This window comes from Kogia breviceps, chromosome 19 (assembly GCF_026419965.1).
Source record: "Kogia breviceps isolate mKogBre1 chromosome 19, mKogBre1 haplotype 1, whole genome shotgun sequence".
Taxonomy (NCBI): domain Eukaryota; kingdom Metazoa; phylum Chordata; class Mammalia; order Artiodactyla; family Physeteridae; genus Kogia; species Kogia breviceps.
In genome coordinates, this window is record NC_081328.1 from 57362370 (window position 1) to 57389153 (window position 26784).

The 26784-nt window shown below is 53.6% G+C and overlaps 1 protein-coding gene across 11 annotated transcripts in view; it reads left to right on the forward strand.

Moving 5' to 3' along the window:
• Positions 1-26784, forward strand: part of PRKCA (protein kinase C alpha) — a 355119-nt gene that overhangs the window by 243267 nt on the left and 85068 nt on the right. For all 11 annotated transcript variants that reach the window (XM_067021352.1, XM_059048527.2, XM_059048528.2 and 8 more), the window contains one exon: positions 2634-2762. In XM_067021352.1, coding sequence (XP_066877453.1) covers positions 2634-2762 — 129 coding nt within the window. The remainder of the gene's footprint in view (positions 1-2633; positions 2763-26784) is intronic.

Here is a 26784-nt window from a genome sequence, read left to right on the forward strand (position 1 = left end):
TATCACGGAATGAGATTCCCCAGGCTATTTATTTGTTTCGATAAAATTTTATTCTTAGGACATGAGAAGGTACTTACTGAGCCTGTTTTTTCTAGTAGAAGGGGAAGGATTATGGGAATATAAGATGTGTCATTCGTTAATGACGGCTGTTGGGGCCCAGAGCCTCACCTGTGTGTCCCGGCACGGAGCAAAGACATACGTATGTCGTGTCCCTCGGTATCCGAGGGGGCTCGGTTCCAGGACCCTCCACGGACACTCAGCGCCCACAGTCAGTGGATACCGGGGTGCGGATTGGGGGGAGCAGCTGTGGAATTGTTGGAAAGAAATCGTGTCTGAGCGGACCCGTGCAGTTCAAACCCGTGTCGCTCAGGGGCCAACTGCACATAAACGTCAAGCTCTGTGAACTTTATGGAGTAGACGGATAGCTTCTCAGAACGCAGGGCTGCTTCACCTTCCCAGGCTGTAGAATCTGAGAGCTTCATGGAAGCTTCGCGATTGGCAAGGCCGGTGGCTTCCTGCGTTTCGGGAAACGCTAGGATTCCAAAGACGCTGTTTTCAGAGGCTCTGCAAGTGTGAATTCTAAGTGCGCTTGTAAATACGCTTTTAGTTATTTTAACACTTGGAGCAAAAGTGAGTCCTCAGCTGTGTTAGGCGCTCAGCCTTGACACGTTGCAGGGGCCCTTGCAGACGGGTGTTCCCAGCGTCCCTCAGCGGGCAGAAGGGGCCCGCCCATCCCTCCTGCTACGTCCACCGCGGCGCCAGCCGGGATCGCCAAGGGTGCCCTTAAAGAAGGGCACCAGCTGCCCGTCCTCTGCTGGGTGAACCAGGATTGGGGGATGCTGTCCAGCTTCAACACAAGACAGAGATAAACGCATCGCTGAGGCTGAACTGAGTCTTCACCTATAGCATCCCTAACGGCTGGGTGAAAAGTTTTGTTTGCACCAGAGGCCTTTCTTGGTTATCCAGGGGTGTCTTTATAGTAAATAAACGGTATAGATTTGAATTTATTAACTAAGTATATGCTAATGAAATAACACTCATCTGGTTTGTAGATTAGGATCTTGCTTATTACCATTTTGGTTGTAAACTGGGATCTGTTAGTAAAAGTTTTGAAAACCACTGACCTGCTCTTTGCCTTGGAGCCCTAGGGTCTCTGGGGCCGCGGCCTGCGGTCCTTCCTGGGGGTGCAGGAGCATAAGCAGATGGTGCCAGGGCCCAGAGCCCCCCCCCCCCCCCCCCCAGCCAGAGCCGCTTCTGCAGGGAAGAGCCCTCTTCCTCTGCCCTTACACACGGCAGCTTATGGTGCTGTAGCCGTTTCTGCTCGGCGGAAAGAAAGTCAGCAGCCACTTGTGCAGGCCTCTTAGTTTGGGGCGTAGGAAAGGGAGCTGGAAAGCAAATGAGCTTCCCAGGATGTACGATACAAGCCAAAGATACAGCCCGGGGCCCTTTCACCTGCCACGCCCTCCCCCAGGCCCACGTCCTTTCCAGAGGCTCTGGCTTTTATTCCCTTAAGTTGCACGTTCTGCCCACGTACTCGAACGCGTGATTTGGTCAATGCGGGTCATAGCGCAGCTTTTCAAGAGGCTCTGTATTGGCCGAATCACGGTACGTGATCTTGAATGGTTCCCTTTGGGAATGGATCCACCTTCATTGTTCTTCCCTCGTTGTGTCCCTTTTCCTGCTTTCGGTGTTTCACAGTCGTAGCTGAGGTCCGTTGTTCATGCTGCATTTGTTTCACCACGTTAAAATTAACCACTGAAAGTGAGAGGGGCCTGAAGGCTCAGAAGAGCCTTGGAGCAGAGCCCCTGGAGGGTTCACAGGCGCTCCAGGGGCCGCCCCTCCCTCTGGGGACCCGGAGGCGCAGGGCCAGTGGGGCTGAGGCACCTACACAGAGTCCTCCGTCCGTGCCCGGCGCGCCGCCGCACTCTCTCCAGGGCTTCTTTAGTCCGTTGCAGTGAGACTGATCTTCTTTCAATCCTCGGCCCGCCTCGCCCACGTAACGGCAGCTGGTGAGAAGTGGCTTATGCCAGGCGTGTATTTGTTTTCCTCAGAATGATATTTAAATATCTGAAGACAGGTTTAAAATATCAAGCACAGGTTCTTTTAAAAACAACAACAACAAACAAAAGCAATGCACTTAAGCCTCCTTGGAGATACAGAGTTTACTGAGGAAAGGGACATTTTCTGAATTTCCTTTACTCAACCCTGCAAATTCTCAGAAAGGCATAAGAAATTCTTCGGCAGAAAGAATCCTCTGTTTAAAATGTGCATGTTATTTGCCTCTGTGTGCATAAAATAGTAATTAGTCTGCGCTATGCACGCCTTTACCTAGGTGAATTTTGTATGCTGCTGTGTATCAGGAGCATTCACAGGAGACGGGGAGGGGGGGGGGTCTTGCTTCAGTCAAGACTGGACAAATATGGATCGAGTATCTTAAGGGTATCGTCACTCACACGAAGCCTGTGCTGTAAGGGACATCTGCTAACAGTGCTTTATGTCACCGAGAGCATTACAGCAGAGTATCGAGTTAGAGGGTGGCTCATTTTCACTTCTGTTCATGCAGCCAAAACTCCGAGGGAGGGGTGCTTCCAGGCCGCACGCCCAGCCTCACCCTTTGCTTTCTTGACTCACAGCCTGTGACATGAACGTGCACAAGCAGTGCGTGATAAACGTCCCCAGCCTCTGCGGGATGGACCACACGGAGAAGAGGGGCCGGATCTACCTGAAGGCCGAGGTCACCGAGGAAAAGCTCCACGTCACGGGTAAGGCAGTCAGTCTTGGGTGGGCGTGTGCGTGGACTTCGGGTCGAGGGCGGGCCGAGACCCAGGCTGCTTGGGCGCAGAGCCACGGGGTCTCACGAACATGCCTCCCGAATCCCCAAATGCTCAGCGTCAGTCAGGGTCACCACAGGGCCAGCGGGTCGCCCCCCTGGTGATGGGTACACCGGAAACCACTAGGCAGGCAAGACGCCGCGGGTGGAGGCGGCAGCCGGCGAGGGCAGGCGATGGGTGATCCCGGGGCTCAAGGGCGCCGGGCCGTGATGAGCTGACGGGCCCGCCACGATGGTAGCCGCGGCTGCCTCGAGAACTTACGCCTCCTCTGGGTTGGGTGCGCTGCTGGGAAACCCACACGGGTTAATTTATCTGCTTCTCACAACCACTCGACCGTTAGCCTCATTTTCCAGAAGAGGAAACTGAGGCGCAGAGAGGTGGGAACCCTGCAGTGCCACAGAGTAAGTGAGGACCCCAGACCCCGTGCTTCTAACCGTCACAGCACCTGCACCTCACAGGCACGACGGCTGAGGCACCAGAGTCCCATGTCCCCAGGCCGGGCGGCCCTCCTCGGGGCCACGTCGGACACGCGCCGCCACGGCACAGCTCTCCCTTTGGTTTCCCACCAGGTCCACACCCGGCCGGGGGGCCTCGAGGCGACGCCCTCTGTGCTGAGTGTGGTTGAAGTCTCAGGCGGCAGCCTCGTCTCCTTGCTCTGGAGGCCTCGCGGCAGCGCCCGCGCTGTACGCTCCCTTCTCCTGGACCAGGACATTTATTCTCATCAGATCAGCAAACGTACTGTGTTCCCATTTGTATTTGAAATTGGAAAAACTGACTTAATTTTATGGTAAATGACAGAAGATATGATAGGAAGAAAAGACTTGGAGGTTCTGTTTAAGGAAAAAGCTGGGGTGGGGTGGGGGGAGGAGTCCCAGAGAAAGTTCACTTTGGGGAACATCCTCACATTTTTTTTCTCTGGAAAACAACCCAGTTTTCTACCCAGTGCTGTCCTGTCAGGTAAGAATTCAGGGAACATCAAACAGGGTTTTGGGGTGTTGCAAGGAGAGGGTCCACACGCTTTGCGGCTGGGTAACCTGATGAAATGGACCGCACTCGGCTAACGGTCAGAATGGGGTCGTGCGTAAAATCCCCGTCACAGACACGGGGCCCCTGGTGCCTTTGTGTTTCGGAGAAGTTCCTTGATTTTTCTCCAAACCGTCCTGCCTGCCCCCTCGCGCTTGGGGCTGCGGCGCTCGCCTGCTCTCCCTTTGATTGACGGGCGCTGCAGCGAGGCCACAAGCGGGTCTGCACTGTCAGCCCCGCGCTCATCTCTCTCTGTTCTGCGAAGGCTCCCTCGTTGTCAAAGTCCCGTCCTGGGGGCAGCGAGCGTGCAGACTCAGAGAAAACTACCGTAGAACAGAGACTGAGCAAGTGGCGAGGGGTCGCAGCAGAGTGCCTGTTGGCTGGGCAGAGCCGTGCTTCTCCCTGCCTTTGCAGCGGCCCACGGCCATGGCGGTGTGCGGACACACGGGGGAGAGCCGGAGCTCAGCCGGGAGGGCCACAGCTCCCTGAGGGCTGGACCGCCTGGCAGGGATTTCAGCGTTCAGCTCTCACTCCCTGTGCTTCTGAGTGCAAAACAGACTGCGTGCTAGACCGGCCCGTGCCTTCTCCATGTGGCGCTGCCTGAGTGTTCCAGGCTCTTCTGTGAGCCTCAAGAGCCTTGCAGGTGTGAAACTGCACAGAGGGGCACGGATGCGCTGTCTGGGGCGGCACACGGTACGAGGGAAAGACCCTCGTATGGGGGACAGCCAGGCGTATCCTCCTGGGACTCCTATGCTAATCACTCCAACATTGCCAAGAGTTGAACTTGACTCACAACTGTGGAATCATCTTAGGGGAAGACACCCTCCCTGAGTTTGAGACTTTCCATGCGTGAAAGCCAACAAAAAGAGGTCACAAAAGTAGCACAGGGTAACCTATGGCTGCAGTCTAGGTCACGTCTCTTGAGAACGAGTCGACACGTTTGTGCCGAGACGTAGCTCTGCTCTGGGACTATGAATTCAGCAGTACCTTTTCATAACAGCAGCAACGGCAGGCAGCTCACAGTGACTGAGCACTTCCCACAAAAGGACCACCTTCGAAGCACTTTACGTAATTAACTGATTTAAACCCGTGCGGAAATTTATTATCCTTATAGATGAAGAAACCAAGGCACAAAGAAATTAAATAACTTGACCAAAGTCACACAGATGCTCACTTTAATGGTTACCTATTCAACTGATAGAAGTAGAGATATTTTAATGACAGTACCAGTAGGAACTGGAATCTCATCTTAGTTCAGGCTGCTATAACAAATACCGTGGACTGAATTTCTCTTGGTTCTGGAGGCGGGGAAGTTCAAGATCAAGGTGCCACCAGTTTGGTTTCTGGAGAGAAATCTCCTCCTGGCTTTTGCAGGGGCTGCCTGAGAGAGAGATGGAGAGGAGGGGGGGGAGGGAGAGAGAGAGAGAGGAAGGGAAAGAGGGAGGGAGGGAGAGAGACGGAGAGAGATGGAGAGAGGGAAAGAGAGAGGGGGGGGAAGGGAGGGAGAGAGAGAGGGAGGGAGAGGGGGGAAGGGAGGGAGAGAGAGAGGGAGGGAGAGAAACAGACAGAGAGAGGGAGAGGGAGAGAGACGGAGAGACAGAGAGAGGGAGAGAGACAGAGAGAGGTGGGGGGGGGGAGGGAGATAGATGCTGGGAGTGGGAAGAGGGAGGAAGGAAGCAAACTCAGTGTGTCTCCTAAGGGCACTGATCCCATCCTGAGGGCGTCACCCTCATGACCTCATCCCCTCCCAAGGCCCCACCTCCTGTACCGTCACCGTAGGAGGTTAGGGCTTCCACGTACAAACTTGGGGGCACAAACATTGAGTCCACAGCAAATCTAACTTAAAAATACAGTAGTTATTTGTGTGCAGGAAATTCAGTCCTAAATATAGACATCCAAACTAAAGGAAATAACCCGTTAGTAATCATTTCCTTAAGACTTTTAGAGTACTTTTAGATCTTCAGAATCAGAATTAGCCTGGCTTCAAGGAGAACAGAAATATAAACAATAAACCATAACGAGTAGAGCTTATGGTACAAAAGAGGTCACAAAAGTAGCACAGAGGTCGCTACACCTTTCACCCAGCAGCCCCTGAGGGTCACGTCCTTACATAACCATTCTTTAGGCATCAACGCAGTCACATTTTTCAATGGTATCTGATAAATTTGTGAACAACAGGTACCTCTGTTAGTCATTAGAAATTGTTTTAAAGAGTCAAAGAGAAGAGCTCAGGCTTCCTTATTCGAGTATAAAAGGCCAGCGAGGAGCACTGGGTGGGGCCACTCCCTAGCCGTACCTGCCACCCTCCTGCATCACTGCCTGTACCCCTCCTCACCCAGTGGATCTGGCACTGCGGGTGTGTGTCTGGACGGACGGCCTCCGTAACAATAGCTGCCGTGGGCCGAGCCCTTCCCGAGTACGTGCTACTGTCCACAGGACGAGACCTTTCCCCATGCAGAGTTCTTTCGTAGTCCTTGTCTCACTGACCCCTCAGAAATTATACCACAGCCTACTGTCCTTGCCCTCATTTTCAAGACGAGCAAAGGAGCTAAGGGGGTGGGGAGAGGAAATTGCTCCGAGTTGCGAGGCAGAAAGTGAAGGGAGGCGGCCTGAGCCCAAGTCTGACCCCTGCACCCAAATGCTGTTAGTCTCCCGGGTCCCTCTTACCAATTAAAGAGTCTCCTCTGGATAAACAGCAAACCCATAAATAGTTTCTAAACCCACACTCAACCCCCCACAGCTTCTATGCGGTGACAGAAGGTCTAAACGTGGACTTAGGACCAGGGGAGGAGAGTGTAACATGTGGAGGAATTACAGGACAAGCCAAGTCCACGTATAATTAAGCGCTCAGTTATGTGGGTGCCAGACAGTCACATAACTGTCACTGGCAAGTTCTGGGCCGTACGGGGAGGGCAGGGAACGAGTCCGCGGAGCAAGAGGCTGACAGACTGTAGGCGTTTGAGAGGCCGGAGGGAAGAGACCTGCGGCTGGTGGCTGGCATGGGGTAGAGGAATTAGCCGGCCTTAACGGGAATACAGATATAAACAATACACCATAACGAGCAGAGCTTATGATCCAATGCAAGTGATTTCTTGGAAAATGCACTTAAACCCTAAGTACCTGTGTTAATTGTTAGATTATCTCCATTTCCATTTGACCTGTGCAGAATCGCTCAAATTGAAAATAATTCCCAAAGTAAAATAGAAATTCCCAACGGACTTCTGGGATGGAAATCACCCTTTTGAAATCAGAGATCAGTTTCCTTTCGAGATTGGTACAGTATTTCTGGGAAAGGCCTCTGCTTTCGTGGTGTATTTTTATTTTTTGCCTTTGGGCAGTGATGCTGATGTTATCTGAGCAGTGTCATTTTTTTGGTTGTTCAGTATGCGATTTTAATAGGTTTCCTACATTCTTGTGTACTTTTTATCTGGTTTGGAGGAGTGGTAAAGAAAAATAATCCCTCGTGGGAAAGAATTTTCAATTTAATGTTGTAAGTAAATGGGGAAAATATCGTACGCTTTCAACACATCTCTTCCCTAAATAGATTGTTCTGCAGAAGAGTCTGATTCTCCCAGAGACTTTGGGTTGTCAAGCTATGGAGATGGAGTTCTAGATCGAGTTCCGGGGTTGGGGGGCACTTCCTGCAGGTCCTCTGTCTCTCTTCTAGCTCTGCGTGGGGACTTTGCCCTCCAGCTGTTGTTGGTTTAAAGAAGTCCCCTCCCTCTGTGTGTCCTTCCACCTTTTACTAGCGTCACTGGGACGGAGTCCAGGCAGTGAGACTCAGCTTTGCATGATAATCGTCCCTTCTTTGCTCCGGCTGTTTGTTATCCGTGTATGAGCTGTGTGTCAGGCTCTCTGCGAGGCCCCGGGGAGCTAAGATAAGGAAGCCATCGCGGGGGGTGTGCTTGCGATGTGGAAAAGAATGACGGCGCCAGCGTCAGCGTCAGCACGGAGGGCGCCTGGGGGCAGTGCCTCATCTGTGCCGAGGAAGCTGCAGGTGGCAGTGACCGTAGAGCCAGGAGCACAGGTGAGGAGAGGACACTTCAAGGAAAGATGCTGGGCGGCGGAAGTGCTTGGTGTGTTCAGGAAGCTCGACCCAGTCCAGGATTTCAGGGGTTTTAAGTGCGCCGTGGGGAAAGCTGGGGGGAAACTTCTCTCCGTTTTCAAGGGGTTAGGGCTGCAGTCGTCACAGTTTACGGATTGCACGGGTCCTAGGAGTCACGGGGTAATAGCTCCCAGTTAAATACTTCTTTCTCAAGCGGGAGCATTTACAGTTCTGGGTGGCTGTGTTTTCAACAAGGACAGAGCATCGCCCTCCCGCCCTGAGCTCCGGGCATGACCCCGAGGTTCACTGTGGCCCTCGGCTCTCTTTGTCGATTCTGGGAAAGGAGGCTGGCAGGCAGCCCACTGGTCGCCTGAAAGCTTTGTTCGGAGGCTCTCCCCGCTGGCAGGAGGGGCTGTGGAGGACTGTAACGCGTCTGGGGCTGCCAGCAAGGGGCAGTTGCACCAGGCCGCTTGCAGGACGGGAAAGGCATTAGTTGGAGGTCGTTTCTAGGAAATAAAAGCTTGGCTGTGGGAATCAGACCCCGCTCAGCAGCACTAAAGGGGAGGCGGCTGCTGTGGCTGGTCCTTTGCTTTGGGACGGAGAGGGGTCCTCGGGCAGCTGCTTCCCCTCAAGTGTATCCACATTGTCCACTATCGGTGATGCTACCTTTGATTACCTGGTTCAGGTATTTTCATCAGATCCCTCCACTGCAAAGGTACCTTCTTTAAATTTATAATTAATGAGGGGTCTGCGTGTCGTACTTGGAGACCAGCAACTTTTTGTCCGACGGTTTTGGCAGCCGTGGACGAGGCTTAATCACTTATTATACTGACTGGTTGCAAAATGGTGATTTTCTAGTTCTGTAATTGCTTCAACGTTCAGTAGCTGGCATTCATCTGAAAGAAAAGCTTTCCCTTTATGTCCCCCTACAATTTTTTTTAAGTAGCAATTTGAGCTCACAATTTCTTAGTGTCTTTTTAAAATGTTCCAAAATATGGCCAGCGGGAGCCCCTTCATGCTGGCTCTGCGTCCCCTTGACGTGACCCATCCGTTTTTCCAGTACTTCCTTTCTTTCTGGAGCTTCGTTTCTCTGAGGAACACTGGAGTTTTTTTTTTTAATGGGAATGATAATAAGAATCCGAAGTCGGGGTTCTGGGGGTGCTTGGGGCTCCCGAGGCGCTATGCCTCTAAGCTCTTCCAGTAGACAGAGGCGGGGGTTTTTTATGCCCTCCCACTGCTGCCTCTGGCTCCGACCCTGGAGCAGAGTTCTCCACCGTTCCCAGTCCTCACTGATTCTCCATCCTCCCTCAGTAAGACCCCTGGTCCCCGATGATGCCTACATGCCCATCTGTCTCCTCTACCGCGCGTTACAGGCAGCAGTTTTGGAATCAGTACCAGCACCTCTGCCAAGAACGGGCCTGCTCCCTAAAGCTCAAGAATTTATTGCCATTTTAAATAAAGCCTCAGGCGATGCCTCGTCGAGGGTATGTAGTCAGAATGCTGTTACCTGGACTCAGTGTTTTCCTGCGCAGGCGTGTTGCCCATCTGATACGTGGCACCTTCCCGATCATACTCGGCCTCCTCCATAACGTGGCAAAACCGAAAGGATGCTGCTCCCGATGGGATGTAATAGAAGGGACACACGCCTATCCAGTATTGGAGCCAAAACTGTATTACCCGAATCTAATGAGGGGAAAAAATCTAGACGAATCCAGATATTGGGACATTGTGCTTGGTAACCGACTGGGACTTTTCAAAAATGTTAGTATTGTGAAAAACAAAAACCGTCAAGGGGACTGTTCTTGACAGACTAGAGGGACCGGATAATCGAGTGCAATGTGTGGCCCAAGAAAATAACAGTTCTAAAGGACGTCTGGGGAGCAGGGCAGAGATCCGAATACGGACTCTGCCCTTTAGATAAGTGGTTTTGGATCCGCACGACATTTCTGGGCGCTCATGGCAACGTGGCTGCGGGGGAGATGCTGAAATAGTTCAGGGGCGATTTTCCCTGACGTCTGAAACTTACTGCCAAATGGTTCAGCAAAAACAAAACGCAAAACGCTGAAAGTACGTGTGAAACACACACGCGCACGCGAAGCCTGTGCGGCGAATGTTAATCATTAGTGGAAATTTTCAAATCAACCAAACCTCCAAAAAGTTGAGCTCTGTTAGGTTGGAGCTTCCTGTTCTAGTGGGTACAGCCCTCAAGTGCTCTCTGTAGAAATCCATGTGCGCTGGAAGGAAGCCCCGCGTGAACCAAGCTCCGAGCTCCCGACGGGGATGCCGGTAGCCCGCTGGTCAGGACACGGGGAGCAGCTGCGGGCGCGGGGGCCGCGGTGCACACCACGGGGGCCACGGGAGTTGCCGGAGGGCCTGGGTCCTGTGAGAGGAGAGGTCAACGCTTGTGAAGCCGCTTCCGCATCCCGAGCCCTGGCTGGATGCTCTCCCGTCTGTTATCACGACGACCCTTCCGGAAGAGCGCTCTCATCCTTGTCGCCATTGTGCCCCACAGACAGAGGCTTCGAGAGCCTGTGTGACCTGCCCAGGTCACCCGGCTGCCGAACGGAGGCCGTCCTGACCCCGGGGCCCAGGCCCACGCCTCCCACCCCCCGACCCTGCCGGCTCCTGGCTCTGGCCAAGGGGAGGTGTGTGCCCGTGACAACCCCCCCCCTTAACTACAGATGGGCCCACGCCGTGCGGCTACAGTGCTGGCCGTTTCATGTTTCCATCCTCCAGTGCACAGCTGAGGCTACCCTGAGCTGGCCCTCGGCACTGCCGTCATGACCCCCAGAACCCCCATTTTCCAGGGTTTAGATAACGGCTAGCGATAAAAATGGCGGCAGGGAACCCAGCCGAACTCCTCCCTGCCTCAGAGTGGAGACCTGAAACGGGCAGGAAGGATGGAAACGAACACCCGTGAAGACGTGTGCCGACCGGCCGTGCAGGAACGGGCCGGGCGTGACGGCCGTGCCCTTTCTCGGCCTGCCTCGCCGTCGCAGCCGCGCCCTCGCTCTCGAATTCTCAGTCTTGGAAGAACCCATCTCCAGCTTGGCCGGGGCTTAGCATCCAGGCACAGCCTTTGCAAAAGAAAACAGGAACTGCCTTGGAGCTAGAAACACCTAGCAGCGCGCGTGTCCCAGAGGAGAGCTTGCACACCGCCACGTTCAGATGCACGGGCTTCCAGCTGACCACTGGCGTGTTTCCCGTGGATTTATCTACTCTGTCTTCTTCCTTGGTCGGCCATTCCCAAATACCAGGTGCCGTACGTCTGTGTGACCCCTTCAGCAGCCGGTACCTTGCCTGCCTCTGCAGTCTGGTGCCTTCCGCCGCCCGCCCCCACCCCCACCCCGCCGCCACCTTGGCACTCCGCATTCGCATCGTGAAGAAGAGCTGTGTGCCGTTTCCCCAGGGGCCAGGCTGGTTCCCACCTGCTCACCTTTGCTTGTGCTGTTTACCCTGCTCCATCGGGAGTATTGTCTAACCCTCAGCCCCAGTTCCCTTCATGAGGCCCCTCCTACCATTTTGTGCGCCGCCTAAAATGGAGCACTTTCTCCCCACGCCCTTCCTAACGTTTACTATGTGGTGGCGCGTTTATCTGCGTGCTGATCTCTTGCTACCAGACCACTAGCCCTTTGAGGTCCCAGACGGCGTCTTATCTCCTGTACCCAGTGCCTTGAATTTGTGTCTAAGAGATGGGCGTTGAGTGGATGATGATGTTAGAAGAGCCCAGCGAGCCCAGCGTGGAAAAGACGCAGCTTTATACTGTGCTGCTGCCTCCCAAGTCCAAAGCAACTCTTGCCATTTTAGCCCTGTATCTGGATCACATGGAAATGGTCCTGTTTTAGCGGGACTCATAAAGCCCCATGGCTCTTGGGCTCCTCCGCCAAGAAAGAGGTTGCACGTTCTCCAAGAGGTTGCACGTGTCCTCATTGACAGCCTGACTGTGGTGCCTCACCCTGACCTATCTGTGGCAGAGCTGGCAGAGGTGCGTTAACTAGCAGTGTGTCTTCCTGAGGGCCGGCCCTCCTGCGGGGCTCTCTGTGCAGTGATCTGAGCGTACTTTCTGTGCTGAGCGCCCCGGGTGCTTGTGGGAAAGCAGCAAGAGCAGGGTGAGGGCAAGGGGCCGCCAGAGTCATTTCCTTAAGGCTAGAGCACGCTGGTCTCCAAGCTCAGAGGGGCGCGGCTTCTTCCTCCTGCTTGTAAACTGTGGTGGTTTAGCTGCGGACGGCAAGTCCCCTCCCCGCTGCATCCTGGCCAGGGCGCTTAGATCTCAAATGCCCACCTCCTAAAACCTCGCGGGGAACGGAAGCTTCACCCCGCGCACGGTCTCTGGCCCGAGGGTCCTGCCACACTGTACGTCTGCCCATTGGATCTCTCTCCACCTGGCAGTTCTGTCGAGTCGGTGGTGGCTCAGTGGCGTACGAACAGCTTGCTTATTTCACCAGATTAAAAGTTTTACATCCAAGATACTTGGCCCCCAGCCTTGCCTCTTTCAGCATTAGTTTAGTCTCACGTTAGGTTCCATGCACGTGGTCGCCTTGGGAAGGTCTAAAGTGCTGACAGATGGGCTCCGCCGGAGAAAGACCCCAGAGGTCATGAGAGCAGCCAGGTGCTCTTAGAACTGTGGCTGAGGCGATGAGAGGCCTTGTCAGGTGGAAATCTCTTAGCCCCGACACGGGAAGTGTAATTAATGTTTATCTTCAGCTTCGTATTCTCAGATTCAAGACTGTGGTAGAACAACAGATAGAGGGCCGAGGGGCACTGGCTTGTTGTTAGGTTGTCTTTCTCTCTGAGGACTGTCGTCTTCCAGAAGCAACTACTAATACCAGTCCGCTGCTGGCCCGAGGCCTCCAGTAGCCCCCGACGAGTGCGCCCCTAAGAGAACCAGCTCTGAGCCCATGTCTGGTGGCCAGGAGTGTAGGGGAGAGTTGTCGGTCTGGGGCCGTTGAAGCCTTTCCTGCCGACACAGGTGCAGGGCCGTGGCCGGCTGAGCGGGCGCCACGCGATGCTCCTCCATCGCACTCCCGGTGGGGAGGCCTCGCAAAGGGCCCCCGAAGGTGGGGCCGCCTCGGCGGAGCCAGCAAGAGCACAGCCTGCTCGTAACCGCACGTAAAGGTGATGGACAGAAGGTTGGTTTCTTTGGGCCTTGTCTCTTGAGGGTTTGGCTACTTCAGGGTGGGGGAAAAAAAAGAGAGAGAAAGAGAGCCAGCAAACATGTTTGTCTTTGTCTGCCACGCTGATGCGAATGCTTATGATTTCATTAGCAGCTGCCTGGGAGCCAGGCCTGATGTGATGTAATTTAATCTCCTCGGTTATTTTCAGTTCAGCTCAGTCTGTTTTCAGCACGGATGAGGGGGAGTCGTCAGGGGGAGGGGGGCGGCCGAGGAGGTACCTCCCACTCCCCCCAGTTACTCAAGTTCCCCCTCTAGTTACTCAAGCTTAAGCCTCCCTTTGTGGAGACGGGTCCCCAGACCAAGTTCTGGTTCCCACCAAGTTCCTCTTGGGTCTCATCACCTTGTTCCTCTGAGTAAAGAAACGTTCTGCCAGCCCGGGGAGAGGCGCGGCACAGAGGAGATGGTAACTGTGCAGCCAGAAATGCACCCGGGACAGTCCTCTCTCGTGCCAGCAGGGAGCCGAGGAATGACACTGGCCCCTCTGTCCTTCTAGCCGCCTGCGCCTACCGATGCGTTGCTGTAGCTCTTTCTCTTCGCGGTACTTTGATGCTCTGGGGTTGGAAATTTGGGAGGCGGGATGCCAGGGTTCCCCCAGTTTGATGGGTTTCGTCTCAGCCCCTGTGTGAGACAGCAGCTCCCTCCTCCACGCCAGTTGCGCAAAGCCGCTCGGTACGCAACCCACCACAGCCACCCCAGACGCCAGCGTCCGGTTCCCTAAGAGCGGAGCCTGCACGCGGCTTGGGAGTGATCTCTCCAGGGTGACCCTCACGCACGGTAACGCTGGAGAACTGCGGTCCTGGGTGCTTCTAGTCTCGGAGTAGATTCCATTTCCTTATAACAAAGCAGGGGCTGGGGGTGGGATGAACCTGGAGATCGGGATTCACATAGATACACCGATACGTATAAAATAGATATAACTAATGAGAACCTGCCATACAGCACGGGAACACCACTTCGCTGTACAGCAGAAACCAACACAACAGGGTAAAACAACTCTACCCCAATAAAAAAAATGTTTTAAGTGCAATGTTGAGACGGTAAAGCACAACTTAAGAAAACGTCCGTTGATCTGTCCGACTGCTCTGTTTCTAGATCCTGAGACATTTTAATTATTACTTTTCAGTAGAGAAAAGTTTATCTGTCAAACTGAACAGCTGAAGTTTTGAAAGGGGCAGAGAAAGGCTTTTCTCTGGTTTCCAGTGCAGAGTCAGCAGCACGAGAGGTTGAAATGGTCAGTTGGCAAAATATACACACCCAGGGAGGTGTATTGCAAAATCAGGAAGATAAAATAACGGGGGGTGGGGGGCTTCCCTGGTGGCGCAGTGGTTGAGAGTCCGCCTGCCGAGGCAGGGGACGCGGGTTCGTGCCCCGGTCCGGGAGGATCCCACGTGCCGCGGAGCGACTGGGCCCGTGAGCCGTGGCCGCTGAGCCTGCGCGTCCGGAGCCTGTGCTCCGCGACAGGAGAGGCCGCAGCGGTGAGAGGCCCGCGTACTGCAAAATATATATATATATATATATATATATATATATATATATTTAAAAGTAACGGGGAAAATAAAAAATAAGTAAATAAACCAACAAAACAAAAAACGATGCCTGTATGTTTGGGATGGGGTTGGGGGGCAGGGAGTTACTCGAATCAGAGCCCTCCATTCCCCAAAACAGACGCACATGTGGAAACGCAGCAGGGTCTAAAGGCAGCAGCGGGTGTTGGGAGGGGGGTAGAAGCGGCAGCTGCTGATTCTGGCCTTCCGTCCTAAGGCTCCACGGCTCACCCAGAGGCGGCCCCGCCCCAGCCCCGGGAGACCAATTCCAGGGTAGTCCTGACTGAGTGATACACCAGGATGCCAGTTAATTCACAGAGAAAGAAAACTGTCCATGTGTCTGTCGGCTTGATCAGGGCAATCGCTCCAGTGTAGTCAAGATACCCAGAGGGCAACTCGCAATGAACCCGTTTTATTGATTCGCCGTGTGAAACACTGTCCCGTAGACTGTGAAGAGCAGAAACCCCCCTGGGGAGGTGCCTTCTTTCCCAGCAGACAGACGCCAGGGGGCTCGGGACACGGCCAAGTGAACGCGGAGGTGTAACAAGGGAACTGGGTAAATTTTCATGGCATCAGGCTGAGATTTAACATTTATCTCGGGACAGAGGCAGCTGTACTTCTGGGGCCAGAGGCCCTTGAGGTTAAATAGACGCTTCTCTGTGGGCCTTTTCAAAAGCAGGCATCGCTGGTGTTTGCCTCAGCACCTCGGCTTTCTCTGTCTTATTTGAACGTATTCATGCTGGACAACGGCTGGTCTTACACGTCTGGGAACCTTCTGTCTTCTCGGGGGGCTTTGCAAAGCTCTCCTCTGATCCAGTATTGAAAGAGCCTGGAGTTTGTTGATTCCCAAAGATGACTTGTGCTTCCCTCAGCTCTTTGTTTCTGAGGGACAAGAAATCACTTCGCTTTAGCTCCGAAATTCTAGAAGTCCCTTTCTCCTAATTCTTCGCAGAATTATCTCCCCCCAGTCTGATTCTGTCTTTGCAGATGATCCGTGTGAAGTACCTCAGAGTAGCAGAGGAGGAGTGTTGAGCTCGACTTCAGACCTGTGGCCGCACCTGCAGCCTCACTGCCAGCCCTTCCCCCCCGCAGCTCTCGGGGGTCAGGGGAGCCTCCCAAACTATGTGCAGAATTTTGTATCTGCGTTCTGGGAGGGAGAGCGGCCACAGGTGTCAGCTTCTCCATGGTGTCCTGTGACCCCCCCTCCCATATTTAGGAATGATTTCCAGGATGAAGGACAATGAGAAAGAAGCATCACCTAAAGAGTTTGGAGAAACAAAGTTTTCCCCCCAAGTTTCTCACCCAGCCAAACTGCCGTTGGCAGCACATATTCTCATCTATGCGAGAGGGCTCAGAAGATACGGCACCCACATGCCTCCCTTGAAAACAAGTTATTTGAAGCCCAGCTAAAGAGGACTGCAAGATGAGGGGGAAGCAAAATTTAAGGTTCCGGAATATGGGAAGGTCACAATACACAAGGATAAGCAGTAGCATGAAAGTCGGCTGGACATCGTGATGTGAAAAATATGAAAACCTCTAAATCATATAAAATCATAACAATGATTAGGAATCCCCAAATCCAGATACTTTCATGGTAACGAAGATGGAAGAGGGGTTGGGTGGTGATGCGTGAAGGATGAGGCACTAGAGCGTAGACGCACAAGTCTTCAAACACGGGAGGAACGCGGGCAGGAGATCCTGTTTTACTCTTTGACGGTCAGAGAAACGTCGACTTTTTTTTAATGGGGCTGAATCTTTAAGACGGTCATCAGTGGAATTGAAGCAAGATTTATAGTTTCTAAAATTTCTGGAAAAGATTAAGGCAAATGAAGCGCCGTATACCAGAGGACCGAAAACAGCAAATAAGGAGGCGAAAGAGTGATGGATAACACAAGTGGGCAGAGGCCGTTCAGAACCGAGGTTAAGAATGTGCCGGAACCCCTCTGGCTGGTAGCCCGTGCCAGGTACCCCTGGATCCCTCTCAGCCTCAGCCTCCCCGTCTACAAACTGTGGATTCCAAGTAGGGTTATCATGGGGGTTTTAATATGTCCAAAGTTCTGAACGTTTCGTCAGGCACAGACTTGTGCTTAAAATACAGTTTTAAACTTGCCGTAGTTTTCAGATAAAAAAAAAAATTCAGCTATACATGTTTCTATAAATGGAATTTGAACCTTGAAGGAGAGGAGAAAAATCTTTCTCTTTGTACCCTTCCGGGTTCTCGGCTGGGGCTCTGTAACGAAAGACAAATTAACAAGAGAAAAACAAACCCATTTCTTTAACGTAAATGTTACATGACACAGGGCAATAAAGACCATAAAGGCAATAAAGACCCAAAGAAACTGTTAAACCGGAGTGTTTTTGTACCGGGTTTAATGAAAAGTGGAAAGTTGTGGAAAAATAAAGGACGGAGGGGCTGATCTCAGAGCAGTGAACTGGGGGTGGGGGTGGGTGCTTCGTGAGGCCTGTCTGTCCGCATCCCTCCCAGTCGTCCACCGTGCGGTGATAAGGGTGCCCCCCGCTCCAGGTTTGGGGAAGGCACTTCTCACGTGAGGGTCTGCTTCACGGGAGAGGGGAAAGGGCAGCATCCCCTTCGGCACCTGCCGTTTCCCAGATTCCTTCAGCTGAAAGTGTGCAGTCTGCCAGCGTGTCCTCTTTTGGGGGTGGGGTGTCCTGAACCCCATCAGCATAAAGCAAAATGACCCATGAACACTAAGAGTAAAGAATGGACAGAAATTTATCAGGCGAACAGAAAAAGGGCAGCTGAGGTGGAATTGCCCTGAGTCAGGACACGAGGCACCTGGATGCAAAAGGCCGTATTTCAAAGCATGTTGGAAATCTCGAGCAATTTAAAGTGCAGGCTTGTTGCAGGAATTACCAGAAAGTAGAATATGACAAAAGAGACGGCCTAATACCAACAAGCAGAAGCCACTTGATCCGATGGAGAAGGGACGGCTCATTTCACGAATGTCGCTGGGAAAGTTGTCTAAACATTTGGAAGAAAGAAGTAAATTAGATCTTGCCTTGTACTGTACACCAAAATAAATTTCCAATGGATTTCAAAGTTGAATATTAAAATAATAATAATAAAAGAAAATGTAAGTTAATATTTGGCTAACCTCAGAAAAGGCAAGGATTTTCCGAATGTGAAAGAAATGGAAGAAATAAGAAAGGAAATTTTTGACAGATTTAACTGTATAAAAACTTAAGCTGCTGTGTTTCTAGAAGCATGAAATCTAAATGAAGTTTGCAGCAAACATGACAAAGGGCTGTTACCATTCCTTCATGTCTGAAGAACTCTTCTGACCTGGTAGGAAAATTCTTTAACACCCTGTAGGAAACTTGAACAAGGAGGAAGTCAAAGAAAAAGAAACACTAATGGCCAAATAACCGTATCGGGGAGGGGGGAGTTAAACTTCAAAAATAAAGAAGCCACAATTACAGGGTTTTTGTTAATTTTTATCCCCCCACCCTTCGTAAGACCTTGGTATGACTTTGGGGCAGTGATGTGGCAATACGTGTCAGAGTCTCAAATGACTTTATTCCCTTTGATCCGCTTCTGATAATAATAATGTAGCCTGAGGAAGAAACCAAATTCAGATGGATATTTATGCATGAAGATGATCTGTTGCCATGTTATTTATACAAAGGTGAAGAATTTTAGCTGTATAGATGGCCTGAAACAGGGAATTGATCAAATAAATTATGATATAGCTGGAAAATGGGGTGTCAGGCATTTAAAATGCTTTCAAAACAGGCCTTGTTATGTTATAAAGGCAGTGTCTAAAACTGTGTTCCTCGATAGGAATTCTCTGGAAATGAATATTTCAGTATAGATACACGCGGAGCAAAGAGCCCGGCAGTAAATAGGCCAACAGCGGTGTTCTTTTACAGTGGAAGTACAGGTGATGTTAATTTTCTTCTTTACACTTTTATGTATTTCAGGTTTTGAATGATGAGTATATCCATTCTTCTCATAATAAGGAAATAAGTGTTTCTTAAAACCTTCTGACATTGTTTATACAGAATCATTTGGGGCTCTCATAACCTAGAAAATATAATTTCTCTCACAAGCAGATTCCATCTCCTTTGGGAACATCGGGGTTATAGAACTTTAGTAGCAATTATTTTCCACTAACCGGAAGAGGAAAAGTAGTGAAATACTTGGGATTCTTTTCCAAGGACAAAAAGTTGCTTTTTCTCTTCTCACACCCAACTCCTCTAGGTTCCCTTTCATAAGTTTCATGGGATTTTGGTTGAAGAGTTGCTGACTCGAGTTTTCTGGTATTGATGCCGCCACTGGATCTCCTGGGACAGAAATTACATTCTTAACACCAAGTAGTGAGTCTCACCAGTGGACCAGAACTTTCAGTGTGAATGGGTCCTGAAGTGGGAGATAGTGAGGGTCGCAGAATCCGGATGTATGTACCGCAGGGGGGGGGGGCGGGGGCGGCGAGCAGCTGTATTTCTAGTGTAGCTCATTTTTCTCGCCTTTGTCTTTGGCCATAATGGAAGCAAATAGGACAAAACGTATGGGTCACATTTTCTTAACACGGACGAGATCGGATCCGGAATTCTGCGGGTTTTGACGCAGACGGTGTCAGCAGACTAGACGCGTTGTGATCAGCTGGGGCGCAAAGCAGACAGCGCCAGGAGCCCAGTGTGTCCACAGAGTCACAGGTTTGACTGTTACCCAGTCAAAAATGGCTCGTTGTGGCTGGTGACACCTTTGCATTTTATTCCTGAAATCCAGAGAAGTTCTGCATGACAATGGCCCTTTGCCGAGTGTAAGTGGTCCTTTCCGGTAAGTTTCCCTCTGAAACCTGGGGCCACGTCACGCCCTTTAGCCTTGTGGCTCAGTGACCCTTTCTTCAGAGCAGTTAACGTTTTCCTGAGAAGTGCCTGCCTCCTTTTGGCCCGGCTTTATTCTCCATTGAAAAGACCTGTGAGGCTTTTCCTTGTCCGAGAGTCCCTCCAGATGGACGCGTTATGAACTGCAGCCCAGAGACGCGGCGTTTGCCAGCGTTCCAGTCTGCTGTAGCGTCTCAGCCCAACGAGGACCCCCGGGCCTCTCGCGGGTTTGTGCTGACCAGGGGAGGGGGGCACCCAGGTGCTCTGGAGTTGCTACGGGGTCTGTGGAGATGAAGCTGCGGCGGGCCGGGCGGGCGGGGGAGGGGAGGTCCGAGGAGATGGGGGTGGTGCCCAGGTCAGGGCTGTAGCCCTGGGAGGGATGGGCGGAGTGTGGACCGCGGGTGGCCCAGGAGCACGGGACCGGGGTGGCGTGGAGATCCGACGATTTGGGAAGCAGTTAGGTACTGAGCGTGTGTCGCTGAGCCCCTCTAGGCAGCAGGGCTTCAGAGTCATTAGGAGCAAAGTGACGGGCCCCCTCGGCGTGGCGGGAGTATCGGTAGGCGTGGCGGGTTGGGTGCGGTGAGCTGTTTAACAGACTCAACCACCCGCCCGTCAGGACCGGGGCCACAGCTCCAGTCTTGCCACCGTCACCAGGGGACTGTGGAACCGGGTGTGGAGTGTCCCTAAAACTGAGATAGAAATGTTAAAGTAAGTAACAGAGAACGGAGGCTGTGGGGAGCCTCGAAACTACCATGTCACTCAAGCTGGGACTGAAAGTCTCTCCGTCCCGATTCGTTCGCGAGGGAGTGAGGTGGCTTTTGTGTGTCCTCGCTGAAGCGCCCTAGCGACCAGCCCCACGAGTCCCCATCCTTCACTGCTGGAGGAGTGACCTTCTTCCACCAGATCACGCTCGGCCACTAGGGGCACCCGTGAGTTCATGGAGACCGCGCCAGCCCGCGGGCAGCCCTCCCCCCAGGGCCTCCCTCCTGTGCAGGAGCGTCCCAGCCTGTCCTCACTGCCCGTCGCGAGGGCTGCTCCGGACCCCTGCCCGCCCCCGGCAAAATAGGAGTCCCCCCAGGGGGACACTCCCTCTCCCTTAGACGCAGGTCCTGAAGGGGGTGGAGAAAGGAAGGGTCCCTCTGTCCTTGGGGCACTGGCTCTGAAGGCATCCAGCAAGGGTCCCCAACCCAGGGCCCATGGGTGCCCGAAAATTGTCATAAGGCTGTAATCCTGTGTTCAGGGAGCTTGTGGCTTAAAGAGAAGGAAGACTGGCCCAGGGTGCTGTCAGGTGGCCTTGTCACCCGGCACTGTGGACACCCGTGTGCGCCAGGGAGGACTCGGGCGCTTTTGCCCTCTGCGCCCGCCCCTCGTGCCAGCCGAGCCTGCCCTCGCCCTGCCTCCGCGGTGACCTCCTGGACCACCCGACGGCCTGTGGCCTGGCGGGTCCTGGCCCTTCCCGGGACCTGCCCGCACTGGCCGGGGCTCATCCCCCTGACGGCTCAAGAAGCTCAGATCCCGGCCGGGCACCGTGCCTGCTGCTAGACAGCTTGGCCGCCCCCGAAACATCTCGTGCGAAGGACGTTCGGTACATCCTGTTCCGGAAGCAATCTGTCACCCACCAGTCTCCCCAGCAGAATTTGCCGCGAGTTCTGGCTTCTGGTGCAGAACTGACAGACTCTGAGACTCGGCTTCTCCTCCTGCAGCATCGTCAGCCGAGGCCCGAAGGAGAGGCAAAAACAAGCCTTGAGAACAGGGTGTCCTTCCTATAGTTCCGTGACCCGGGAAGGAGTCCTCTGGCGGAGCTGCTCGGCCTGGGGGGAGGGCTTTTCCCCTTTTCCTGTCTGATGCGGCCCATCCGTGCTTGAGACGCTCCTGAACGGGGCCCCCTGGGCTGCCGGGAGGGAGACTTTCTCAGCAGCAAGCCCTTAGCTCTGAGACTCAGCCCGATGGAGTGGGAAGCCCGGGGGCCTGTCCGTGCTGGTCGCTCCTCCGGTGGATCCGCTGGTTTGCATCCAGGGCTGATGAGCACACGTTCCTTTAAAATTCCCACTTCCAGAGAAGCTGTTGCCTGATTCTGGAATGGCCCCACTGATGCCTTATCACGCTCACTGTTTGCACCCGGGTGTGTGACCGGGCTGGGGGGAGGGGTTGGCAAATTGCGGCAGGTCAGGGCCCCGAGGAGGCTGCAAATCTGGTTTGTCTAGGACAGCAGACTCCCGTGCAGACCTAACAGCCTCCTGCAGCCTGGGCGGGGAGGAAGCAGGCATGAGTACACGTGCGAGGTGTCGGCCCCCAAGGTTCTAAGACTGGCCGTGAGGAACAGAGGACAGAGGTGAACTCTGGTTCCTGTTAGGGGACACGCTGTCTCTGCTCAGCCCCAGCCCGGGACCCTCCCAAGCTTTAGGACGAGGTCGGAGGTCACAGGGCTCAGGAGGAGCCAGAAGGGACCAGAGGCTCCTCTCCCGGGTCAGTCTCTCATCAGACATTCACTGTGTTGGGGGGGGGGGGGGGCGGGGGGGCTTGGCTCTGTGTCAGGGATCCATGAACTGTGGCTTGAGGGCCGGATATGGCCCACAGCCTGCTTCTTTTAAATAAAGCTTTATTGGCACACAGCATCGTTCCTGCGTGTGGGTGGGCAGAGCTTCCCCTCTGGCCTCCTCAGCGTCATGAGCGCTGCATGCTTTCGGGCCCCAAGTCTTGGGGACATGGTAGTCTTACCTGGTCCAGGAGCTGGCCTGTCAGTTCTTAGGCTGATGTCAGCCTGTCCCAGAGGCCCAGCTGTAGAGACCACTTAGTAACCGGCACACCCCAGCGTACTAAGTGAATTTAGAATTATACCCTAGAAACCGCTGCACTCACATCTTTTCATCAGGTGCCACAGCCGCCTTAGCCAAGGTCAAGGCGCCAAAGCAGAAACGGAGTCGTACAGCTTTACTCTCCTTCCCACCAGCCCCTCTGGGCCACGTCCACAGCTGGACCCTAAGTGTGTTCACTTAAGCCTCCCCGCTCGGCCGCCCCCCTCCTTCCAGCGGAGGCCTGTGTGGTCTGTGTGCTTTCTCCCCATCCTCCTGGGAGAAGCCGAGGCCCATTTTACCGCCTCTCCCCTGGGACTTTGTCTGGACCGCGTCAGTTTTAGCCAATAACAAGGGAAAGCTGGCTTTTACGCAGTCGCGAGCCATCCCCGCTTGGCCGCCTGTCGGCTTTGTGTAGCAAGCAGGTTGTGACACCCCTCTCTGCCTCTGAGTCCCCGTCTACGCACGGGCTTGCGGGAGCGCGAAGAGCTCCCACCAGCGCCTGCCGCGCGGTGGTCCCCCCAGGAACGCGGTCCCTTCCCGTCACCGCCATGTCCACTAGCTTCCTGGGAAGCAGGGAGTCAGGGGCCAGCTACGTCCTGCATGCCACGTGGTCAAGGCCGGCCGTTCTCAATGGAGAAATGGCAGACCGCTCACACCCGCAGACCCACATCCGCCTTCTCGCCAAAGGCAAATCTCTTAGGAATGAAATAACCCGTCAGATTTCTGGGTCGTTAAACTTACATTCACGTGCGATCATACTTTTATAAGAAAGTAACGCACAGGTCTAGAGCTCTCTGGAAGAAGGTGCTGTGGCTGTCGAATCATTATCAAAATTAACGCTCTGGGTTTGAGGACGTGGTTCACGGAGCTGGGAGCCTCCATCACCCTGCTGCCTGGTGGCAGGTGACGCCAGGTTCACGTGTCCACAGACGCTGGCCCTTCGCCTGTGTTCTGCCCTCGCCTGTCCCCCTGGCCTGTCTGCACGCACGTCTCTTTTGCTCTTGGTAACTTTAGGCGAAGAAGACTTTGTGGGGGGTTTCTGGTCGTGTCGGAAAACATAACTTTTGCTTTTACGTGCTGCGGGGTGGGATTATAGAACTTTGTTTACTCTTGCCTTTGGTGTGGAGCGAGGCTGGAGGTGGAGGGGCTCATGGCGTCCGCACACCCTGACCAAGCCTGACGTTCACAGCAAGTCCCTGTTCTGAACCTTTGTCCTTGTTGTTGGCTTTTTAAACAGATGCCATGAACAAGCGTGCTCTTAAGAGGGAGGAAAGAAGGCGCTAAAACCAGAGAATTATTTTCTAAAGCAAAACAGATCATTTGAAGGGCTGCGTGGCCCTTGACTCTGAAGGCCCCTCTTTGTGCATGACCAGTGTCCCCGCCCAGATACGAACTCTGTGATGGACAAGGTCACTGCGCCAGTGACGTCCAGCCCAGTCCGCGGGCGCAGGGGATGCGGCTGTGTCCTCGACAGAGCTTTCGCTTTATAAGCCTTCAGAGCCTCCCCTTGCCCCGTGCCCGGCCGGAGTGCCCTAAGGTGACCTCCGCGTGAGCTTAAAACCCCCCGGGGAGGCAGGCAGGTGGGACGGGGGGGCTCTAGGTGGGTTCAGGGGTGTTGGCTTTTATGTTAGGTGATGAGCTCGTGGGTGTCTGTTGTATTATCCCACTTGATAATTTACACTGCGTATATTCTTGGGATCAAGAGACCGTCGGGGCCATTCTCTGAATGGATCAAGGATCGCACTGAATTGGCGTTTTGTTTTAATCCCAAGCTATTTCGGAACAACTAAGAGCTGACTATTGAACTTTGGCCTGACCCTGAGGTCTGGAAACTCCACGCTCTGTGAACTGTCCTTTTAGTAAGCTTGGTCCTTTACCCTGAGGAGACAGCCCTGCTTCCTGGACTGGACAGGAGGGCCGGGGGGGCCGCGGTGGTGGGGACGCTGTTGGTAAAGGTAGCAAACACTGTTTAACACGAGCAGCGATGGCCAGCGCTTAGGCCACAGCTCACACGCTCCGGGCCCTCTTCTCTACACTTTACGTGTGTTAACGCCCTTAATCTTCACAGCAACCCTAGGAGACAGACACTATTACGGTTCCTGTTTTGCAGATGAACAAACTGAGAAGTGGGGTGACTTGTCCCGAGTCGCTCAGCTGATCAGCACTAGAGCAGGGGTTTGGGCCCCGCTGCCCACGCTCCTGGCCCCTGGGCGGCCGGCCACCGTCTGCAGCCTCTGTCCCAGCACGGCGAGCCCGACGTCCCTGTGCCTCCTTGGAGGCGCCTCCCACAGCCCCCGGCTGCAAGTCTTGGTGGGCATGGCTTCCCTCTGAGAAAGCCTGGCCGTCGCCCCACCTGCCCGCTGTCCTGCATCCTCACCTCTGCTCTCCCACCAGGCAGGCGCTTGGCGAAACCCCTGGCTCCCTTCCTAAGTGCTGGCTGTTCCGTCTACGCTGGGACACCTCCGACGTAGACTCCCCGGTCTGGCGAGGGCCGTCCGGTCCAGAGCTCATGGTGAGACCCCCCACCCATACGCCTGGACACTTAATCCAAAACTCACATGTCCTGGGCTCGCCTGGCCGCCTGTGTCAGGCATCTCTGGGGCACCGTGGAGGTATTTCTCAATCTCCACCATCTTATTCGGATGGATTTTGTCCAGAAGTGATCTCTTACATTATCAGGAAATCATGTAATCTTTCAACCCCAGGCTGCTTTTTCTCAAGGGCTGGGCTTGACATCCAGTCCTTTCAAAATAGGCACCTCAAGCCAAAAGATGGTCATATAATTATATTCTATATTTCTATTAAAGTTCTAGAATGACAACAGACTTTCATTCTGAAACAGCGAATGCCGGGGCATCGCACGGTTCTTTTTTTTTTTTTTAACGTCTTTATTGGAGTATAACTGTTTTACAATAGTGTGTTAGTTTTTCCTTTGCAACAAAGTGAATCGGTTTGGGCTTCCCTGGTGGCGCAGTGGTTGAGAGTCCGCCTGCCGATGCAGGGGACACGGGTTCGTGCCCTGGTCCGGGAGGATCCCGCGTGCCGCGGAGCGGCTGGGCCCGTGAGCCGTGGCCGCTGGGCCTGCGCGTCCGGAGCCTGTGCTCCGCAACGGGAGAGGCCGCAACAGTGAGAGGCCCGCATACCGCAAAAAAAAAAAAAAAAAAAAAAAAAAAAAAAAAAAAAAAGTGAATCGGTTATACAGATACGTATGTTCCCGTATCTCTTCCCTCTTGCGTCTCCCTCCCTCCCACCCTCCTTCACAGCATTCGCCTGCCAGCTCGTAAGCTCTCAGGCCACTTTCTGAACGTCTAAACGTTTGGGGCTGTGTCCTCTGCCAGGAACTTTCATCAACAACAAGGATACAAATCGTTACTGGCTTCTTACTGTGTGCCTGTCGCTGTTGCAAGCACTGTGTATGCGGGAACGTGTATAATCCTCATAATTTTCCAGGTGAGGAGACCGCGGCACGGGAGGGTTCAATCCATCGCCAGGGTCACGCAGCCGCAAAGCAGCAGAGCCAGCACCCAGACACAGGCAGCCTGGTCCCCGAGCCCACATTCCAAGCAGCTGGGACCCCGAGCCGGTGGCTCCCAATCCCGATCCAGGTGTCCGGGCAGGTGGGCTGTTCTCTGCTGCGCTAAGAAATGGAAATTTGGACCCACCGTCTACTTTGGTGACAGTCGGAATTGATGACTCTGTTTTCAGCTTAAACGGTAGCGTTTCCGTGGGAAGCTCACAGCTCTAATCCCATCAAGACTTTAGCTCGTCGCCGTTCAGCAGGCAGAGGCCGTAGATGACTGTGTGTGTGCCGGACGTCAGGACTCTCACTTTGGGATGGAAAAGCCGGGGCCCGCGCCCCTTCTGCAACTGGCAGGATTCTTGGCAGCCTTGGCGGTTCCTCGTTAGTTCATCTGGGGCGTAGCCTCCGTGTTAGACGTTCCGGAGCTTTGTCCTGCCTTTTAAAGCGTCTGAGTTAGCGTCGGATCGGAGAGAACCTTTGGGCCCTTCCCATTCTCTGTGGGAGAACTTCCTTTTTATGCTCAACTCTGTCATCTTTTGTGATCCTCGGGTTGCTGTCGTATTCTGCGACGCGGTAAAACCTCCGGCGCTTGGAGGAATTCTCAGGTGGCCAGGGCCCCTGGGGACCGCCTACCTCACTGAAGGCTTTGAAATTGGGGGCAGAGGGGATGAGGCCGCGACGCTGCGTTGTACGCAGTCGCGGGGCGTCGTACGCGCTCACGTCGTGCAGTCTTTTTTTCCTCCACCATTTTCCAAGTTGCCAGCAGTATAAGGCATCTTATATCCGTTATTTCTTTCTCCCAGCAATCCTGTACCACTGGAAATATGCCCCTGTTCGCTTTCCTAGATGAAGAAACAGAGGCCCATGAACTTAAGTCTCCAGTACTTGGGGTTACAGGATGGAGGTAGGATTTGGAGGCAGGTCGGCTGAGCTACAGACCCCGGGGTGCGTACTAGCTTCTGTTCTGCCCCCTGCCGGCTGGGTGCGGTTAGGTCCTGTCTCAC